The following is a 17287-nucleotide window of genomic DNA, read 5'->3' on the forward strand; positions in this document are numbered from 1 at the left end:
TCTATCGGTTGGGCCCTGACGGAATCACAGGACAACAAACCACATGCCTGAAACTTTACAAATACAGTGAGTACCTTTATTTCTATCTCCAATACAAATAAATAGCTGTACAGTTTAACCAATGGCGCCTGCTCCTCTTTGATTGTTTCTTGCCTAATGTAGTGTCTACCTTGCTGGTAGTAAAACGTAAAAAAAAACAAATGAATGACCAGGTAGATAACATTGCACATGATTTTAATTTTTTTCTAATCGAGCATGCTCGTTATTTTTTTTCATTATATTTACTTTTTTCTTTACCATTTTTCTTTTCCATTGTTACAATATTCACATCCGGTTGACATCTAATGCAAGAGAAGAGTATTTTGTGTCTAATTTGTGACAGCAGAGCAATAGGACAACTTATGTAGAACTATAGGCAACATTTTTTTAATTCATTTTTGATAGAGCAAAGAAGGGTTATAACCCCCTGAATGTTTATTTTTGCCATCTGTATCCCATGACAAAGATTTCCCTTCACTTCCTGTCCCATTGCCAAACAGGAAGTACGAGGAAATCCCTGCAAATTAAGGGAATTAATTGGGGACCCCCAGGTCACCAGAACTAGTGTCCCCATTGAAATATTTCCCTCTTTTAATGTACTGGGGAAAACCCAAAATGTGAGATTTCGTTTTTTCTTTAATTTTTAGTGATAATGGCAAACAGGCCAAATAGAGAGGGTGAATCTTCCGAATGGGGGCACAGACTGCAATAAAAAGTGCCAGGAGTTCTAGACCCTCTCTGCTATCCAAAACTAAAAATACAGTTTTGCCTTTAGTTCTACTTTAATGGAGGCAGCAGCATATTTTAAGTACGGCACTACAAACAACTACCACTAGTTGGCAGAGTCTGAGTGGTGCACCCTCTTCTCATCTGTTCATCCATGGTATTGTAACCCTACTTGATCCTACTGCCCAACCTCCATGAATTGATATAGACATAACCAGCAGCTATTGAGGCACATAGATGGACATACCATTGCATGTCTGTAGAGGTGACATATGTAACAGAACAGTCCAGAATAAGACATTTGCTAATTGACATAGGGCTGTCGGGATGTGTTATCATCATATCAGGTAGGTGAATGGATGAGGTGCAGGGGAGTGTGCCTTAATATCATAGTTTTTCTTTCCTCATCTTATACTTGGTATATGCTGTTTAAATGAGAAACTTGCTGTTTCACGGCTGTACATTTTTTCACCAGCTTACCACCTATTCCAATGATCGTGAAAATAAAGGGCCACTCTTTCCCAGTGGCCACCTAGCCAGTGGGTCAATCCTCCCACTGGCCACCCAACCAATGGGTCAATCCTCCCACTGGCCACCCAACCAATGGGTCAATCCTCCCACTGGCCACCCAACCAATGGGTCAACCCTCCCACTGGCCACCTAACCAAAAAGGCTGGCCACCTAACCAAAAAGGCTGGCCACTCCTTCCACTGGCCACCTAACCAAAGGGACACATTTCCCACTCACAACAGTGTAAGGATATGGCCATATCAATTGATTCAATTAAATATATAAAATGGAGCCCCACCCTCAAAATAAAATTGCCCTACAACTCAATTCAAGTACAGCAATAATTGTTTTTATGAACTCAATAGAAGAATTTCCGAGGTTTGAATCATGTCTTTATTTTCTAGGTAAGAAAGTCTTTTATCCAGTTGTGTTTAGTCTTTACAATCCTGCAATTGTGTATGCCAATCTAGATGTACAACCCTCTGTGGAGCAACAGCTGGTAAGTATAGCACTTCTGTTTCACCTTAAACCTCTAAAAAAAAATTGGGAGAGCCCTGTGGGTTTACACAACTGTGAGTGTTGTGGAAAGACCAGAATAACATGAGATGAAATGACATAAGCTTTTTACAGCATAGCAGTCAACCCAGTCAGCAGGCTCTAGCATACCACCTGCAGGCTGCCAGTGGTAAATCTATAATCCAGTGTTACCTATTTACCTTAATAAAAATAAATAAAACATGTACAGTGCCTTGAAAAAGTATTCATACCCCTTGCAATTTTCCACATTTTGTCATGTTACAACCAAAAGGGTAAATGTATTTTATTGGTGTTTTATGTGTTAGACCAAAGTTCTATATAATTGTGAAGTGGAAGGAAAATTATAAATGTTTTTCAACATTATTTTACAAATAAATATGTAAAAAGTGTGGTGCACATTTGTATTCAGCCTCCCTGAGTCAATACTTTTAAGAACCACCTTTCACTGCAATTACAGCTGTAAGTCTTTTTGGGTATGTCTCTACCAGCTTTGCACTTCTAGAGAGGGACATTTTTTCCCATTCTTCTTTGCAAAATATCTCAAATTCTGTCAGATTGGATGGAGAGCGTCTGCGAACAGCAATTTTCAAGTCTTGCCACAGATTCTCAGTTGGATTTAGGTCTGGGCTTTGACTGGGCCATTCTAACATATGAATATGCTTTGATCTAAACCATTCCATTGTAGCTCTGGCTGTATGTTTAGGGTCATTGTCCTGCTGGAAGGTGAACCTCTACCCAAGTCAAAATCTTTTGCAGACTCTAACAGGTTTTCTTCTAAGATTGCCCTGTATTTGGCTCCATCCATCTTCCCATCAACTCTGACCAGCTTTCCTGTCCCTGCATGTTTCACGGTGGGGATGGTGTGTTCAGAGTAATGTGCAGTGTTAGTTTTCCACCACACATAGCGTTTTGCTTTTAGGCCATAAAGTTCAGTTTTGGTCTCATCTGACCAAAGCACCTTCTTCCACATGTTTGCTGTGTCCCCCACATGGCTTCTCACAAACTGCAAACGGGACTTCTTATGACTTTCTTTCAACAATGGCTTTCTTCTTGCCACTCTTCCTTTAAAACTACCAGATTTGTGGAGTGCACCGGAACTGTAGGTCTCTGCTACTCTTCCAGCGTTACCATGGGCCTCTTGGCTGCTCCTCTGATTAATGCTCTCCTTGCCCGGCCTGTCAGTTTAGGTGAACGGCCATGTCTTGGTAGGTTTGCAGTTGTGCCATACTCTTTCCGTTTTCCGATGATGGATTGAACAGTACTCCGTGAGATGTTAAAAGCTTGGGATATTTTTTTAGAACCTAACCCTGCTTTTAAGCTTCTCTACCATTTTTTCCCTGACCTGTCTGGTGTGTTCCTTGGCCTTCATGATGCTGTTTGTTCACTAAGGTTCTCTAACAAACCTCTGAGGGCTTCACAGAACTGCTGTATTTATACTGAGATTAAATTACACACAGGTGGACTCTATTTACTAATTAGGTGACTTATGAAGGCATTTGGCTCTGCTAGATATTAGTTAGGGGTATCAGAGTTAGGGGGGCTGAATACAAATGTATGCCACACTTTTCAGATGTTTGTAAAGACCATTTATAATTTTCCTTCCTATTCACAATTATGTGCCACTTTGTGTTGGTCTATCACATAAAATCCCAATAAAATACATTTATGTTTTTGATTGTAACATGATAAAATGTGGAACATGTCAAGGGGTATGAATACTTTTTTGTGTCATTTTTCTGTCAGGGGCCTCGTTAAAGAATAAAAATGAAGTTTTAAAATCTGGTTGGTATTATGTAACAACTACTTCACTTTTATTCCTGTTTTCTCCAGTAAAAAAAAGAGCAAGTTATGTAAGTTGCTGGTATGAAAAGCTTTTGTGTGACCTTTAATGAAGGTGGTACGAAAGCTGGCAGGCTCGCGCGTCACATTGAGAATAAATGTGAGAAAATGTTTTTAGTCTTCTAGCTGAGCTTGCTTGTTTACATGAAATGTAGGTGCAAGTTCTCACTCTTCCTTTATTACAGTGTAAATTGCTAGGCTTCTTTTAAAAGCTAATTTCCAGGCACATGGCTAAATTCTCAATCAACTGACATGTAAGGGAGCTGAATGATCTGCCTGGATTTGTATTTATCCATCCAGTCCTCAGATTTACACAGCTCTGCCAGACAACAGAGTCAGCCTGGTGAACTTACTAGCACATTATGACAGACTTCCCTTAAGACAAAACCCTCCAGTGGTCAGTCGCCACCACTCTGTACTCTGCCCCTCCGGTGCTCACTGGAGCCCTAAATCAGGAGAGGGGGCGGGAGCGGCTGACTCTGCGCTATGCTGATAGGCGGAGCCAGCTTGTGGGGCAGGCTTCTAGGTGGATTCTGACACCTTTTAGAGTCTGGAGCTTCTCTGTAAGGTCAGCTGACCCCAGGCTTTAGCCCGCTGTCTGCTGATTCTGGGTCATTTGAGAACGCAAGTAAGTGCACTCCTATGACCCAAATGAGAAGTATGAACAAACACACTTTGATCATTTTTCTCTTTTTATGACGGCTGTTAAATGAATAAATAGCATTCATGTATTATATCTGCCTGAAGTTGATCTATAAAGGAAGAAGTACAATCCATACAGAAATGTAAACCACACACACTACAAAACCAGACGAAGTACCACCAGTAACATTACTTTTCATTGCCTTAGGTTCATAAGAAAGACTCCGGCTTCTGGCGTGATTTTGGATTTGGCATGACATGTCAGTATAAATCTGATTTCTTATCAATAGGTAAGTTCTCAAACCTTGTTTTTTCAGCAAAGCGATTTGATTTTGGTACAGATGAGTTATGAAAACAAATGGTTACCACTACTGTTGTACCTTGGCTATAGTATTTTGTGACATGCTTCACATGGCTGTAAACCCTCCTCACATATACCCAGTGGAGTGACTGGCCTCAGGTCCTCACATATACCCAGTGGAGTGACTGGCCTCAGGTCCTCACATATACCCAGTGGAGTGACTGGCCTCAGGTCCTCACATATACCCAGTGGAGTGACTGGCCTCAGGTCCTCACATATACCCAGTGGAGTGACTGGCCTCAGGCGATACACAGAGATTAAAGAGAAAAAGAGATCCTGTTACTTTATAACAGATTAACCACCTCAATACAGGGCACTTTCACCCCCTTCCCCTCCTAAGCCATTTTTCAGCTTTCAGCGCTGTCGCATTTTAAATGACAATTTCGCGGTCATGCAACACTGTACCCAAATTACATTTTTATCATTTTTTTCCCCACAAATTTTTGGTGGTATTTGATCACCTCTGTGGTTTTTAATTATGGTGCTATAAACTAAAGAAAAGGGACAAGTTTGAAAAAAAAACCACTATTTTTTACTTTTTGCTATAATACATATACTTTTTTATTTTATTTTTTTTAACAAAGTTTTTCCTCAGTTTAGGCCTATATGTATTCTTCTACAAAGTTTTGGTAAAAGAAAAACGCAATAAGCTTTTATTATTATTATTATACAGGATTTATATAGCGCCAACAGTTTACGCAGCGCTTTACAACATCAGGGAAGACATTATAGTTACAATACAATTTAATACAGGAATGATCAGAGGGCCCTGCTCGTTAGAGCTTACAATCTAGAAGTATATTGATTGATTTGCGCAAAAGTTATAGCAACTACAAAATGAGGGATAGATGTATAGCTTTTTTTTTTCTTTATCGTACATCACGGGACACAGAGCGGCATATTCATTACTATATGGGTTATATGGAGTACCTTCAGGTGTTGACACTGGCAATCTCAAACAGGAAATGCCCCCCCTATATAACCCCCTCCCATAGGAGGAGTACCTCAGTTTTTACGCCAGTGTCTTAGGTGTTGGTCATGGTTTAGCTTGCCTCCGCATCCTTGGGATTAGGTGAGCTACCGGTTCTGTCCAAAGGCCTCAGCGCTAAAGTGGTCAGTAACCGGACCCCAAACCCTTGGGGTATAGCCCATAATGCTTTTCTTTTTAGAGAGCTGGACCCTGGGCCCAGAACTTAGAAACCTTTGGGTGCCTAATGTTTCTGTTGCCAGAGTGCTATATGGGCCCAGGACAGTGGATCCTTCATAGGAACCCAGGGCCTGAAGGTCTAGACATCCCCACGGAGATGGGGGAAGATTGGGCCTCTTGCTTGGCAAAGTCCTGCGGCATGGAGCAGTTAAGTGAGGGGAAAACTTGCGGAACTTGGTTCTTAGCAGGTTTATTCTGGGGGGTCACAAGGGAAAATGCCTAAAGTTATGCGCTGCATCTGGCAAACTAGTCACATATCTTAATGATAGGATGGCTCTATGTGTATTATTCCCCATAAGAAGTGACCTCCCTTGTAGTGTTGGAAAAGCATTGAGTGGGGCCTGTGTGATATAAAGTGTATGTGTGTGTCAGAGAGCTGTGCTTACCTGCAAGCCTCCAGGCGATGCTCCATCAGTCTTCCTCCTCAGAGCCTGCAAGCAGGCAAAACGCTGACCTCCTCGTGGTTCCAGGCTGGAGCAGAGAGGCTCCCTTCCTCCCCAACCCCCCCCCCTATCGGAGGGCGCGCGCGCGCGCGTTCACGTGTTACAGGCGCAATTCGCGCCGTTTAGCTGAGGGGGGAAGGGCGGGTCAGTGGTTTAAGGAAGGGGCGGCCCTTCCTTTTTCGTTCCAAACAGCTCATTCTATATATTGGAACTGGGGAGGAAAGACCAGAGCGGCAGCACGGGGCGCCGAGGACACACAGTGGCCAGAAAGGATATTGCAGTCTTCAGAAGACTGTTTTCAAGCCTAGAAATAGGCTGTTTCTTTTCCATCTCATAGTTTTTCTTTGCAATACTACTCAGGGGGACAGAGTGTTTTTCTTTCCTGGATTTGAAACAAAACAAAAAAAAAAAAAAGATTAAAAAAAAAAAAAAAAAAAAGTCATCTAGGGGAGAGGAAGCATTTTTTATCCCCCAAACAGGTGTTTGGGCAATTAACTTTTATAGTTCCAAATACCAATAGGTAGCAGGTGTACCTCGGTATTGTACCATGGCATCCGGGTCAGAGGGTACAAGAGGTGGGGATTCCCCCAGAGAGTCTGAGGTCTCGGACAAAGCTATGCCGCTGCTCTCCCCACAGGGAGCCTTGGGGCCATCGGAATCTGGGGCTGGAGCTGGCGCGGGTCAGTCCAACCCTAAGATGGTCACGGACGAGGTATTACTCACCTCTTTAAGAGAGATGGAGAAAAGAATGGGAAAAATGATAGCCACAGCTATGCGGGGCAGTAAACGGATTAGATCTCCGTCGCCCGAGCGCGGACCCTCAGAAGAGGAGGTCCTTTCCTCAGGGGAATTGGACGACCTCTTGGACAAGGACCAAGTAGGTTCAGGGATCGAAGATCCGGATACAGAGGAGTCTGGAGCAGTCTCCCAAGGGGAGAGCTGGTGGATTCAAGCCTTAACGGACTTGGTCCATAATGCATTCAACTTGCCAGTACCAGATCTCCAGGTATCTACGGTTTCAGCTTTGGGCTCACTGAGGGCGCCTCAAAGCAATGCAGTATTTCCGATCCACCCTCTACTAGAGGGAGTTTTGTTCCAAGATTGGAACAAGCCAGATAAAATCTTCTTACCACCTAAAAGATTCTCTGCCCTATATCCTATGGAAGATAAATTTTCCAAGAAATGGGCTACTCCTGCAGTGGACGCAGCCATCTCATGTATTAACAAATCATTAACATGCCCTGTAGAAAACATACAGGTATTCAAGGATCCAGTTGATAAACGCTTGGAAGCACTACTTAAGAACTCCTTCACTACTGCAGGGGCAGTAGTGCAGCCAGCTGTGGCTGCGATTGGGGTTGCTCAAGCATTATCGGATCAAGTTAAGCAGATGCTTAAACTTATTCCTGCCCAGCAGGCAGAAGAATTTTCGGATGTCCCTAGGGCCATATGTTTTACAGTAGACGCAATCAAGGATTCTATCCAGCAAGCGTCACGTTTATCGTTATCCCTTATCCATATGAGAAGACTCTTATGGTTAAAAAGCTGGGAGGCCGAGCCCCCATGCAAGAAGCTCCTGGTAGGGTTCCCCTTCCATGGAGGACGACTCTTCGGAGAAGACCTAGATAAGTACATTCAAACCATTTCAAATGGCAAAAGTACTCTCTTGCCAACTAAGAGGAAGTTTCAGGGGCCTGCGTTTAAACGACAGTACTCCCCTGGGCAGGGGCCCTCTAATGCCAAACAGTATCGACGGCCTCCTGCGAAAGCAAACTTCGGCTTCAGCAGCAAATCACAAGGACAGGCTGCTAGAGGCGGAAAGCAGTGGTTTCGCAAACCAGCAAAACCAGCCCCCAAGCCGACCTTATGAAGGGGCGCCCCCACCCACGAAGGTGGGGGGAAGGCTGCGACTCTTTTCAGAGATTTGGGAAGCCAGCATTCCCGACGAGTGGGTACGGTCTTCCGTGGCCACGGGCTACAAATTAGATTTCCTAAGGTTTCCTCCTCTTCATTTCCAGGAGTCGAGGATTCCAAACGATCCGGAGAAAGGAGCCGCATTAATGTCGGCATTAAATCATCTACTTTCCCAGGAAGTAATAGTAGAGGTACCAGTCCTGGAACAGGGGCTAGGTTTCTACTCCAACCTATTCATCATCCCGAAGTCCAATGGAGATGTCAGGCCAATTTTGGACCTAAAGATGGTAAATACATACCTAAAGATCCGCTCATTTCGGATGGAATCCGTGCGGTCAGCAGCTACCACACTCCAAAAGGACGACTTCATGGCGTCCATAGACATAAAGGATGCCTACCTTCATCTTCCAATTTATCAGCCACATCAAAGATATCTACGCTTCATGGTGGCTTTGCGTCACTTCCAATTCGTGGCGCTTCCCTTCGGGTTGGCTACGGCCCCCCGGGTGTTCACGAAGGTCCTAGCTCCAATCCTAGCCAAACTAAGGATCCAAGGGGTCACGATCCTAGCATACCTGGACGACCTCCTAGTCATAGATCACTCGTCTCCCGGCTTGGAGCGAGCAGTGGCCCTCACGGTCCAATACCTCGAGAAGTTCGGCTGGGTCCTAAATCGAGAAAAGTCAGCTTTCCTACCCACAAGGCAGTTGGAATATCTCGGCATGAGATTAGACACAGAACAACAAAGAGTGTTTCTACCTCTGAGGAAGGTCAAAGCCATCAAGGAATTAATCCTACTGGTTCTAAACAAGAAGGAACCGACTATTCGCCTATGTATGAGGTTACTAGGCAAGATGGTGGCCACATTCGAGGCGGTACCATACGCCCAGAGCCACACTCGCATCCTGCAGGCAGCCATCCTGTCAGCATGGAGCAGAAGGCCACAGGCCTTGGATATCCCGTTGCCGCTCTCATCAAGAGTCCGACAAAGTCTGTGTTGGTGGTTAGACCCTCAGAATCTACTGAAGGGGAAGTCTTTCAGCCCAGTGGCTTGGAAGATAGTGACCACAGACGCCAGCCTGACGGGCTGGGGAGCAATTTTGGATGGTTGTACTCGCCAAGGTACTTGGGCAACGCCAGAGAAGCAGTTGCCCATCAACGTCTTGGAGCTCAGAGCTGCTCGACTAGCCCTCAGGGCTTGGACGTCAAAATTGCAGGGGTTCCCGGTGAGAATTCAATCAGACAATGCCACGGCCGTGGCATACATAAATCACCAAGGGGGAACCAGGAGTCAAGCCGCTCAGAGAGAGGTGAGCTTGATTCTCCTATGGGCAGAGGCTCATGTGCCCTGCATATCGGCAATATTCATTCCAGGAGTGGACAACTTTCAGGCGGACTTCTTAAGCCGCCAGACTCTATTGCCGGGGGAATGGTCTCTGCATCCACAAATCTTTCAGGCACTCTGCCAAAGATGGGGAGTGCCGGACGTGGATATCATGGCATCGAGACTCAACAAGAAGCTAGACAGGTTCATGTCCCGCTCAAGGGATCCGATGGCCTGCGGAACCGATGCGTTGGTTTGCCCTTGGCATCAGTTCAAACTTCTTTATGCGTTTCCCCCGCTCCAGTTACTACCCCGCCTGCTGCGCAGGATCCGGGTGGAGCACATACCAGTCATCCTGGTAGCTCCAGCATGGCCCAGAAGGGCATGGTACTCACTAATCTTAAGGATGGTAGTGGGAGACCCTTGGACTCTTCCTCTACGGCCAGACCTGCTATCGCAAGGTCCGATCCTCCACCCTGCCTTACGGCATCTAAATTTGACGGCCTGGAAGCTGAATACCTGATTCTCAGGGGTAGAGGTCTGTCTCAGAAAGTAATCTCTACCCTAATCAGAGCCAGGAAACCGGTCTCTAGGGTGATTTATTACAGGGTCTGGAAGGCCTATGTAGGCTGGTGTGAGTCCAAGCGATGGCTTTCTCGCAAATTTACCATCGATAGAGTATTAAGTTTTCTCCAGCTAGGAGTGGATAAAGGATTGGCATTAAGCACAATCAAAGGACAGATTTCTGCTCTGTCAGTGTGGTTTCAGCGGCCGCTGGCCACCCACTCGCTGGTTAAGACCTTCCTTCAAGGGGTCTTGCGTATTAAACCTCCAGTTAAATCCCCGCTTTGCCCGTGGGATTTAAACCTTGTTCTGTCAAGTTTACAGAAACAACCGTTTGAGCCGTTGGCTGAAATTCCTTTGGTTTTACTGACAAGGAAGTTAGTATTTTTGGTCGCCATAGTTTCCGCAAGAAGAGTATCGGAACTGGCGGCCTTATCCTGTAAGGAACCATATCTTATTTTTCATAAGGACAGGGTCGTTCTCCGCCCTCATCCTTCCTTCCTACCGAAGGTTATATCCAGTTTTCATTTGAACCAGGATTTGGTATTACCATCCTTCTTCCCTAAACCTACTTCCAGAAAGGAAGGGTTGCTGCATACCTTGGATATCGTCAGGGCCATGAAGGCCTATCTTAAAGCTACAAAGAAGATCCGGAAAACAGATGTGCTGTTCATATTACCGGATGGGCCCAAGAAGGGGCAGGCAGCTGCAAAGTCCACCATTTCTAGGTGGATTAAGCAATTAATCACTCAGGCCTCCTCCAGTATCATTAAAGGCTCATTCTACTAGGGCCATGGGCGCCTCCTGGGCAGCACACCACCAGATCTCTATGGCTCAAGTTTGCAAGGCGGCAACCTGGTCTTCTGTCCACACGTTTACAAAATTCTACCAGTTGGACGTAAGAAGGAAGTCTGATACAGCCTTTGGGCAGGCAGTGCTGCAGGCTGCAGTTTGAGACCCTCGGATTCCGGGGGCTCCTCTTTTTTGAGTTAAATTTAAAATTTAAGATTATTTTTCTCAACTAAGTTGGATTTATTATGATTTGAGTATTTCTCTAAATTAAATCCTTTTGTCTTGGAGATGTTCTCCCTCCCCTCATTGTGAGCATTGCTTTGGGACATCCCATATAGTAATGAATATGCCGCTCTGTGTCCCGTGATGTACGATAAAGAAAAAGGGATTTTTAATACAGCTTACCTGTAAAATCCTTTTCTTGGAGTACATCACGGGACACAGAGCTCCCACCCCTCTTTTTGGGGACCATTTTGGGAGGCATACTGCTTGCTACAAAACTGAGGTACTCCTCCTATGGGAGGGGGTTATATAGGGAGGGGCATTTCCTGTTTGAGATTGCCAGTGTCAACACCTGAAGGTACTCCATATAACCCATATAGTAATGAATATGCCGCTCTGTGTCCCGTGATGTACTCCAAGAAAAGGATTTTACAGGTAAGCTGTATTAAAAATCCCTTTTTTTTATTAATAATGGCGGTGATCTGCGATTTTTATTTTTTATTTGTTTTATTTATTTTTTTATTGTGACTGCGATATTGCGGCGGACACATCGGACACTTTTTTGACACATTTTTGGGACCATTCACGTTTATACAGCAATCCGTGCTATAAAAATGCATTGATTACTGTATAAATGTGACTGAATTGGGGAGGTGACCGATCGGTGTCCCTATGTACAAGGGACCCACCATCTATCTCCTCTCCCTGACAGGAGACAGTGTGGGTGTGTATGTGTTCACACACACACAGATCCACGGTCCTGCTCAGTTACTGGGCAATTGCGGGTGTCCGGCGGACATCGCGGCCGCCGCAGACACGCATCGGGTCCCCAGTGACACGGCGGACGCGCATGCGCCCCCCAGTGGCTCGTGAAGGTGAAGACGTTGTCATATATGATGTCCGCCTAGAATGAGAGCTGCATCGCCCCGCCGTCATATAACGGTGAGGGGCAGCTAGTGGTTAAAAAGCTGTCTAACCTGCCTCTTTCTATACTAAAAAAAAAACTGCCTGATCCTGCCACTTACTGTGTCCCCTTCTCTGTATTGACCACTGTGATCAGGGCTGCTGAGCCCTGATCACTGTGGTAGGGTTACGTTCCACCGTCGTAAGCAGATCTCCTCTATCCCCCTCAACCCTCCCTGCCTGTCAGCTCCATGTCTGTGTCTGTCTCCGCCCCTCCTGCCGCTACAGAGTTGATACTGAACCAATCACAGGTTGTGTGCTGAAGACCTACGCCCCCTCACCATTTTTCTCTTGGTGTTAGGAAAACTTGTCAGAAGTGACTTGTGCTGATAGCAGAGGAAAGAGGCAGCAGACATAGTAATAATGACACTTGGCACTCTTGAGACAAGTACACACTATAGAGGGATATGCTTTGTTCATATTTTGTGTCTAAGGTTTACTTTAATGTATAAAGAAAAGGGTAGTGCTGCGCTGTAAATAGGGAATGGGGTACAAGTGTAGAGGAAGTGTAGCAAATCCTTATATGTAAAAAGATACAGTCTGACTAATGATCAAAATGACAACGTGAAAAAATATTGACATCAAAATTAACGTGCTACAGTGCAGCTAATCCAGCTGGCAAAAGTAGGGTAATAAAACGTGACAGTTTCAGTCACTGTTTTGTGTTGTGTTATGCACGCTGTACACCCCATTGGTTAACAGTACACCAATTATTATTGTATTACACTGTATGATACTAGCACTGTCACGTTTTATTACCCTACTTTTGCCAGCTGGATTAGCTGCACTGTAGCACGTTAATTTTGATGTCAATATTTTTTCACATAGTCAGACTGTATCTTTTTACATATAAGGATTTGCTACACTTCCTCTACACTTCTACCCCATTCCCTATTTACAGCGCAGCACTACCCTTTTCTTTATATCTATCATGGTCTGATACACCTTTCAGTGCCGCAGCCATACCCCCTTCCTTTTTCCCCTTCTCCCACTTCTTGGTAGCGCGGTAATACTCACTCCCTTACTTTAATGTATATTGGTGACTATACAGGGTAACAGTAACAGATTAGGTTTGGTATCAATGGACCAAAATTTGTGCCCCATTGTTGGTATCAATGGGAGGATTAATGCCCCACTGTTGGCCCTTGAATGCCCCCTATGGTCACCCATAGCACACGGTTCTTCTGACGCAGATAGACACCTGTGACCTATTTTAGTGCTTTGATTACCATCTCAAGAGACCTAGAAAGCTTGTACCTCTAATTGGACAGAATCCCCTGAAGAAGCCCGATCTATGGGTAAAACATGTTGGGAACTCCATTCTACAGTGCTGTTTACATAAAATCTTATTGATATGTACTTGCCAATTGTTATCTTTTAACAATTGTTTATTTGCCCTTTTAATAAAAAAAATCTTACATATTATAGCTGAAACTATCTTGTCTTATTTTGCACCTTAAAAATCCCAATTTCCCCTTTTGTATCTATTCAATTAAGGGATGTGGTGCTAATAACAAGTTGGTTTGCTCATGGTTATAAAGTCTTTTGCCCCACTGTTGGTATCAGTGACAGGAATTTTGCCCCACTGTTGGTGTCAGTGGATAAAATAGTGCCCCATGGGCCAGATGAAGGCAAGCAAAGGGCCGCAGTTCGGAGACCACTGCCCTAGGAGACCCAGGTGGAAGTTTGCCCTGCCCACTCTGCCCACAGCATCCTGGGACATCATAGGTTCGAGAAGGCTGTGGTTCCATTCTCAAATCACAGCTTTACCCACGCATGTGCAGTGAGGAGCTAGCTGTGAAGTCTCCGTGAGTCACAGCCATCTTTAGTGTCAGGGACCTGAGGACTGGTAATGAAGTGGCCCAGGTGAGGACAGCGCTGGATCCCTGCACGGGTAAGTGCCTTTTTGTTAAAAAATCAGTAGCTACAGTATTTGTAGCTGCTGACTTAAATTTTTCCAGGGTGAAACCCTGCTTTTAAGTTAAAGCGGGGGTTCACCCTGTTAAAAAAAAAAAAAAAAAGTTTTTTTTTTATTAGACCATTACATTCGGCATCGTAGCGCGAGCTACGGTATGCCGGTCTTACATTTTTTATCCCCATACTCACTGTGCTATCGATGATTGAAGAATCCGGGGAATGGGCGTTCCTATGGTGAGAGAAGGTGATTGACGGCCGGCCCTGGCACGTCATGCTTCTCCGGAAATAGCCGAAATAGGCTTGGCTATTCACGGCACCTGTGCATAGCCTGTGCGCAGGCGCCGTGAATAGCCGAGACCTACTCCGGCTGTCTTCGGGGAGCGTGACGTGCCAGAGCCGGCCGTCAATCATCCTCCCTCTCCATAGGCACGCCCATTCCCCGCGGGAGTCGGATTCTTCAATCATCGATAGCACAGTGAGTACGGGGATTAAAAATTTAAGACCGGCATACCGTAGCTCGCGCTACGATGCCGAATGTAATGGTCTAATGATGGAAAGGAGGGTGAACTACCGCTTTAAGAATTGAGTGAATTACTTGGGCAATAAATAATATGCCCACTATTGTAAATCTTTCTCTGTTCAGGTCCACATTTAGCACACTTGCTGATCATTATTAATGGTTTGTCTCCCTCTAGTGGAAATCTTGAGAAACAACCCTTTTGTACTGAGTCTTCTTCGTTTTTGTCTTTTCCAGGTGGCTTTGATTTGGAAGTCAGAGGCTGGGGAGGAGAAGATGTTCATTTGTACAGAAAATACCTCCACGGAGATTTGATTGTGGTGCGAACACCAGTGCCAGGCCTGTTTCATCTGTGGCACGAGAAGCATTGTGTGGATGAACTCACTCCAGAGCAGTATCGCATGTGCATCCAATCGAAGGCCATGAACGAGGCCTCTCACCCACACCTTGGCATGTTGGTGTTCCGGGATGAAATTGAGGCCCACTTGCGCAAGCAAGCCTTCAGGACAAATAATGAGCCAGGGGCATGAGCCATCGAGTGCTGTGTGGAACCATAAAAGCCGAAAATGAATAATCAGCTGGGCCTGAATAGAAAGAAAAGGCTACAATATTACGGATGCAGGACATCATCGCTTAAAATAAGCCCAGCATATCATTGATGCTTTTTGTGCCATACTATCCATTGCAAAGGTGTCTGGGTAATTCTGGACGGGGGTCGGAGATCTTACAGAGAACTATGCTTTGTGTGGTTGTTCAGCACAGGAAATAATCAGATTTAATAATAAGTTTACGATATCAGATCAGGATATCCATATCTAGCTGAGAAATGTTTCCCATGGCATAGATACCACAGCAAAGGGAACACACCGGTACGTCTGGGCCTAGTAATGTGCCTTACTACTGCAGAGGGGGCGTCCCCTATGATCACTGCAGGAAAAGGAGAATGTGTAAATATTCAATTGTTTGTGCTTTTTTTTTTTTTTTTACTTTTGCTTAATTTGATTTGTTTTTGGTCTCCTTTTTTTTTTTTTTTTTTTTTTACTTTGATTATCACAAGCATTCAGAAGGAATGTCGTAGAACTGTCGAGCACATCTTTACATTACGGTTATGTGAATCGCTTTCTTGGTGCACGCTGGCAGGTCAGATGAAGCACAATTATTTCTTACAGCACCTCGGCTGCCAGAGGAGAGGGTGACATGGCATAGCAATAAGCTAATCAGTGACAACTTGGTATGAAGTAAATAGTATGACTGAAACGCATGATGTATCCTGTGCTTCTAGAAGAGGCTTTATCTGCTCCATACACTTTTTTTTATTTTTTTATCCAGGCATATTCAAGCTACCTTTTTCTGTAGATAATCTGGTGAATTCTGAACGTACCTGCTTGTGATGCTGGATCCTGCACTGCAAGCTCCGTACTGTCTCCCGCATATAGTACCTGCTTGTGATGCTGGATCCTGCACTGCAAGCTCCATACTGTCTCCCAGCATATAGTACCTGCTTGTGATATTGGATCCTACACTGCAAGCTCCGTACTGTCTCCAGCATATAGTACCTGCTTGTGATGCTGGATCCTGCACTGCAAGCTCCGTACTGTCTCCCGCATATAGTACCTGCTTGTGATGCTGGATCCTGCACTGCAAGCTCCATACTGTCTCCCAGCATATAGTACCTGCTTGTGATATTGGATCCTACACTGCAAGCTCCGTACTGTCTCCAGCATATAGTACCTGCTTGTGATGCTGGATCCTGCACTGCAAGCTCCGTACTGTCTCCCGCATATAGTACCTGCTTGTGATGCTGGATCCTGCACTGCAAGCTCCGTACTGTCTCCCGCATATAGTACCTGCTTGTGATGCTGGATCCTGCACTGCAAGCTCCGTACTGTCTCCCGCATATAGTACCTGCTTGTGATGCTGGATCCTGCACTGCAAGCTCCGTACTGTCTCCCGCATATAGTACCTGCTTGTGATGCTGGATCCTGCACTGCAAGCTCCGTACTGTCTCCCGCATATAGTACCTGCTTGTGATGCTGGATCCTGCACTGCATGCTCCGTACTGTCTCCCGCATATAGTACCTGCTTGTGATATTGGATCCTGCACTGCAAGCTCCGTACTGTCTCCCGCATATAGTACCTGCTTGTGATGCTGGATCCTGCACTGCAAGCTCCGTACTGTCTCCCGCATATAGTACCTGCTTGTGACGCTGGATCCTGCACTGCAAGCTCCGTACTGTCTCCTGTATATAGTACCTGCTTGTGATGCTGGATCCTGCACTGCATGCTCCGTACTGTCTCCCGCATATAGTACCTGCTTGTGATATTGGATCCTGCACTGCAAGCTCCGTACTGTCTCCCGCATATAGTACCTGCTTGTGATATTGGATCCTGCACTGCAAGCTCCGTACTGTCTCCTGTATATAGTACCTGCTTGTGATATTGGATCCTGCACTGCAAGCTCCGTACTGTCTCCCGCATATAGTACCTGCTTGTGATATTGGATCCTGCACTGCAAGCTCCGTACTGTCTCCCGCATATAGTACCTGCTTGTGATGCTGGATCCTGCACTGCAAGCTCCGTACTGTCTCCCGCATATAGTACCTGCTTGTGATGCTGGATCCTGCACTGCAAGCTCCGTACTGTCTCCCGCATATAGTACCTGCTTGTGACGCTGGATCCTGCACTGCAAGCTCCGTACTGTCTCCTGCAATATAGTACCTGCTTGTGACGCTGGATCCTGCACTGCAAGCTCCGTACTGTCTCCCGCATA

The 17287-nt window shown here is 45.3% G+C and overlaps 1 protein-coding gene across 2 annotated transcripts in view; it reads left to right on the top strand.

Moving 5' to 3' along the window:
- The window catches only part of CSGALNACT2 (chondroitin sulfate N-acetylgalactosaminyltransferase 2), a 78099-nt gene extending 61043 nt beyond the window's left edge, over positions 1 to 17056 (top strand). For both annotated transcript variants that reach the window (XM_040320678.1, XM_040320679.1), the window contains exons 6-8: positions 1680 to 1774; positions 4502 to 4583; positions 14755 to 17056. In XM_040320678.1, coding sequence (XP_040176612.1) covers positions 1680 to 1774; positions 4502 to 4583; positions 14755 to 15047 — 470 coding nt within the window. In that variant the 3' untranslated portion in view covers positions 15048 to 17056. The remainder of the gene's footprint in view (positions 1 to 1679; positions 1775 to 4501; positions 4584 to 14754) is intronic.
- The last annotated feature ends 231 nt before the right edge of the window (positions 17057 to 17287 follow it).

The sequence above is a fragment of the Rana temporaria genome, chromosome 8 (genome assembly GCF_905171775.1).
Source record: "Rana temporaria chromosome 8, aRanTem1.1, whole genome shotgun sequence".
Lineage (NCBI taxonomy): Eukaryota > Metazoa > Chordata > Amphibia > Anura > Ranidae > Rana > Rana temporaria.